The sequence below is a fragment of the Cajanus cajan genome, chromosome 3 (assembly GCF_000230855.2).
Source record: "Cajanus cajan strain Asha chromosome 3, NIPB_CcT2T_4, whole genome shotgun sequence".
Lineage (NCBI taxonomy): Eukaryota > Viridiplantae > Streptophyta > Magnoliopsida > Fabales > Fabaceae > Cajanus > Cajanus cajan.
Window position 1 is genome coordinate 79,427,298 of NC_138519.1, and position 4,916 is coordinate 79,432,213.

The window sequence follows — 4,916 nt, forward strand, 5'->3', positions numbered from 1 at the left end:
AATTATTTTTTTAATAATTAAATGATAGAATAGTACATTTAATTGTGAGCTGGTGTTAAAAAATGGATCGAACCCAAATGAATGTAGGATCACTTATGCACAAAGCTTTTCATTAAATTAACTATTTACTCTAATCGAGTTTTAAAGCAACAAAAATAATAATTAAGTAGATGAGTAGAATAGGACATAAGAAAATATTTTCCAAAAATAAAAAGGGAAAGCAATTATAAGCTATTATGAACATGTCCAATTCCAGTTCATTTCCAATCCACCATGTGGCACAGTCGTGTATTTATGATACAACCTATATATCAGCCATAGTATTAGTATTACTACTCTTTTAATTTCATCACTCCACAAACCCCATATCCATCCATATTCCATGGCAACCCAACCAAAACTCCTCCCTCTCCTTCTCTTCCTTCTCTCACTATGCTTCGCCGGAGCTGTCAGATCGGTAAACCCCAAAATCTCACTCATCTTAATTTTTTTTATTTTTAATTTTCTAATTACTTTCACCGATGAATAAATAATATATATATATATTTATTTAATGTAGGAGGAAGATTGTGTGTACACGGTGTACGTTCGGACAGGATCAATCATAAAGGGAGGAACCGATTCCGTTATTGGGCTGAAGCTATACAGCGGGAACGGGTACTACATATACATCACGGACCTGGAGGCATGGGGCGGGTTAATGGATCCGGGCCACAACTACTACGAGCGCGGCAACCTCGACATATTCAGCGGCAGAGGGCCTTGTTTGGAAGGGCCCGTTTGCGCGGTCAACTTAACTTCTGATGGGTCGGGCCCACATCACGGCTGGTACGTTAACTACGTGGAGGTCACCACCACCGGGGTTCACAAATCCTGCTCTCAGCAGCAGTTCACGGTGGAGCAGTGGCTAGCCACCGACACCTCGCCCTATGAGCTATGGGCTGTCAGGAACTACTGTGACTACAGTTTGGGCCAGGCCCGTTCTCAAATCAACATCGCCCATGCGGCCACGTCTCGGGCTGGGCCCATGTCTGGTTTCTCTATTATGGCCCGCCAGTAGTGGTATTAAGTGGTTGTTACATAATGTTTCAAGAGTGGAGGTGATTTCTGATGTGTGGTTAGTTTGCGATGTGATGTGGTCATAGTCATACATAGGCTTGTTCTGGATCAATCGCCAATGGGTTTCTTAGTGTAGAACCCCTTTTATTTGTATTATAGTATTATTGATGAATAAAGAAGATGGGTTTTCAGTTTGTGTTATCATGTTTAAGAAAACGATGGGTTTCGTGCGCAGCATGTGGCCACATTCCACAGAGTTCCTAAAAAAAATTTAAAATTAATTACACAGAATAGTATCAACTATCAACTATTATTTTGGTTTATTTACTGTTTTAGTTTCTTTAATTTCAATTACTTATATTTCATTATGATTTAATTATTTAGTCCTTATACTTAAACAAACCTTGTGTTAATCCTGTACTTAATTAAAAGACTATACATTTTTTAGTCTCTGTACAAGTAATTTTTATTTTTGTTTGTGTTTTTTTTATCCTTATGTCTTTATTTTGTGTAACTTTTATTCCGTTATAAAATAACAATAAAAATTAAAATTATTTTTCCAGGGACAAAAACATAGAATTTTTAGGTATAAACTAAAACGAAAAGTTAGCGCAATGGGAAGAACAAAATAATTAATTAAATCTTTAATTTTATTTATTTGAAGTTTTTATTTATAAAAATGTACTTATCACTGATCTGAAAAAATTTGTAAAGAAAAATATATAAAAATAATTAAAGGGAAATAAAAGAGTTGTTGCATTTTATTTTTCATTTTTAATTAAATGTTTTGGCATTTATTTTTTAATTTATACAAATTAATGATATGTTGCAGCTTTACTACATTTATGCCTAAATGAATGAAGTTTGGATATAGGAAATTTACTAAACATGATTAAAAAATTAAATACAAATAATTAATGAATAAACATTCAATTTGGTCCCGGAAAGATTGTGGAGGTGACTAATAGGTCCTTGAAATATTTGTTTTATGATACATGGGTTCCTAAATTTTAATTATGTTATTAAGTTAATCTTTTTATTATACTCAATAACTAATTCTATTAGGTTCTTGAACAATCAAGTTGATTTCTTTCTTCTAATTACCTAGCTAATATGGACCATATGTAATGTTTTAGTACTTTCTAATTAGTAACAAACATTTTTTCATGTCTAAATATTTTGGCCATGAGTGCTCTAGTTAAAATGGAAGATTGTTATTAGATTTTGTAGGATTTCCTATAATTAATTTTTTCTATCTCAGTCATTTTTAATTTATTCATCTGTTCTTGCTAAAGGTTTAGGATTGTAAATCATAAATTATAAAATTTAGGATTTTGCAAAATAAGAGGTTGTTCTGAAAGATCTCAAGTAAAGATGTGTCAATAAAATGAGTGTTTTTACTATATTTAATGAAGAGAAAAACTCCTTTGGTAGAAGTGAGGAAGAACTTAATGGTAATTGTCCTCTTTGTAACATTGTAAATTTTCGTTAGTTATTGTCTTTCAACAATATAATTATGTGTTGAGGCATTGTGAGTTGTGGTGTTGAGAGAGTCTAGGAGTTAAGGAACTCCTCATGAGTTTTTAGGTGTTTTAGAGGATTCCTTTGGGTAAAGGTATAGTTTGAACTTAAAGGGAGAAAGGAAGTATATAATGTTTCTTTTAAAAATTGAGTCTTATAAACTCATTTATCAAAGAACGTGGAGAGATAAGTTAGAGAGAAGCTCTCTAAAGTCTGTGAGTTTTTCTTCTTCTCTGATCTTTCTCTTAAGAGGGCAAATTCTTTACCTAGAGATTTGATTAGTGTTGTTTGTTGATTCATGTCTTTAAAGCCATGAATCTATGATGTTGTCGTGTGGAGTTTTCCTATAGTAGCTTAGAGTTCTTCTTCCTTTTTCCTCTTGGATTGGTGAGGTAAAGGAAGCTAGAAATGATTCTTGTTGATTTTTGAGTTGGACAGTTGATTTGTGTTCATTACTACATTGTTGTGCTAGTTGAATTCAGATAGAATAAATGGGGTTATGAATTTTGGGTGTTTTGAACTTATGAGGGTGAATCTTGGTGATTAATAAATATTGTTGTTGCATGTTGCAATTATGGTGCAAAATGAGTTATGGATGATGTACATGTATGGTATATTATTTTTCATGCCTAAGACTTCCTATATTTCAGGTGGTTTGAGCCAAATTCGTGGTCTACTAAATGAAAAACTCATTGTCACACTAGGTGTACCTTCATGATGATCGGACGTGGTTTCAATTAGAGGTTCTTTGTCTTATTCACGTCAAGCACGAAATTGGTGACATTTAGCATGATGAGAGAGAATTATCTCAAGTTGAAATGACATTAGACATGGTTTGAATGTCATTGAGTGTTAGGCGTCAAAGGAGTGGCATCAAGCGTGAGAAAAGAGAACTATCTCTGTTTGAATTCGGGTTAGGCGTGAGGCTTTACCACATCAAGCATGAGAGCTAAGAGGTCTCTACCTAATCCACACTAGGCATGAGTTGTATGACGTTGAACATGGGTGAAGCAGAGAGGACTCTCTACCTTAATGGCATTGGGCGCATGGTAGACAATGTCAAGCACAGGTTGCTTTATTTCAACTTTTTATTTTCCTGATTATTTGGTGAACATGGATAGGTTAGAAAAATTTATTACATATTGTATGTTGAAAGGTGTTGTTAGTTCTATGTATATTGCTCTAGGACAATATATATATATATATATATAAAAGAAGGATCCGTTTATTCTAGAAATAAGTTTACCTAGATTTATTCTGTTTAATAACTCATGTTCTATATCAAATCTCAACGATCCAACTGTTGAATTTAAAGTTCTTAACGCACAGATCAAATTTATAAATTTTTAAAAAATTTAAAAATTATTTGAAACATCATTTCTTATATTAATATTTTCTCTTTTTTAAGGTTGTCTTTACTATGTAAAAGTGATTTTTTTATTGTATCTGTACCGGAAGGGTCCTATCGGCCACATGGACCGACACGTGACGTCCTATCGAACATCGGCACAAAGGACATATCTGTCACGTGGACCGACACGTCATGATCTATCATATATTGACGCAGTCCGGACATGACTTCGGCTTGGCGAAAGGCCGAGAACTATGGAGAACCCAACCCATTTCCTATCGGCTCGGCCAAAGGCCGAGAACGAAGAGGTCGTCTCAGCCATGGGCCGATAGGGTCAGAACAGTTAGGACAATGATCATGATTAATAAGGGAAAACGCACAATTAAGGCATAATCAGCAGATTAGCATCGTATTACCTAATTTGGTAAGTGTCAGAAGAGACCCACCACACTTAGGGCCCATGACAGGTAGTATAAATAGGTCAATGGAAACGAGGTATGTCACTGTTCATTTGTTACTCTCAAGAATTGTGTTTGTCCTGACTTGAGCGTCGGAGTGTCTTTTGTAAGTACCTCCCCCCTCTGAAGCATCCACCTGAAGCTCCCGTTCGGCCCTTCTCCCACTAGAAGATTACGAGTGTGCCCTTAAACAGGTACAATATCTAAAAAGATAAAATTAAATATCTTAAAATATTTTTTAGAAAATTTATCCAAAATAAATATATATACTTTGATTATAATAATAATTCATCATACATACACATGTGAGTTTGAAATAAAAGTAAAAATTATATTATTTTAATAATTAATTATATACATAATTAGTTATTGTTATAATTAAAATAAAATTTAAACTTTAGTGGTCAAATATAAGACATTAATTCATAATATATATATATATATATATATATATATATATATATATATTATTCCTTGAGGTATGAAGGGTCTAGGTTAGAAAGGTATTAGTTAGCTCACAAATTTAC

At 33.5% G+C, this 4,916-nt stretch overlaps 1 protein-coding gene across 1 annotated transcript; it reads left to right on the forward strand.

Moving 5' to 3' along the window:
• The first annotated feature begins 282 nt into the window (after positions 1–282).
• On the forward strand, positions 283–1,260 carry LOC109798844 (PLAT domain-containing protein 3). The gene is made up of 2 exons (XM_020359251.2): positions 283–457; positions 560–1,260. Exons 1-2 carry the CDS (start codon positions 383–385, stop codon positions 1,058–1,060), a joined length of 576 nt encoding a protein of 191 aa, XP_020214840.1. The 5' UTR covers positions 283–382; the 3' UTR covers positions 1,061–1,260.
• Positions 1,261–4,916: the final 3,656 nt, after the last annotated feature.

What these genes read in the sequence shown, in the direction of transcription:
- LOC109798844 (XM_020359251.2), top strand. Translation starts at nt 383, where the DNA reads ATGGCAACCCAACCAAAACTCCTCCCTCTCCTTCTCTTCCTTCTCTCA. An exon ending in TCGCCGGAGCTGTCAGATCG is followed by an intron (nt 458 to 559) that starts GTAAACCCCAAA and finishes TATTTAATGTAG; the next exon opens with GAGGAAGATTGTGTGTACAC.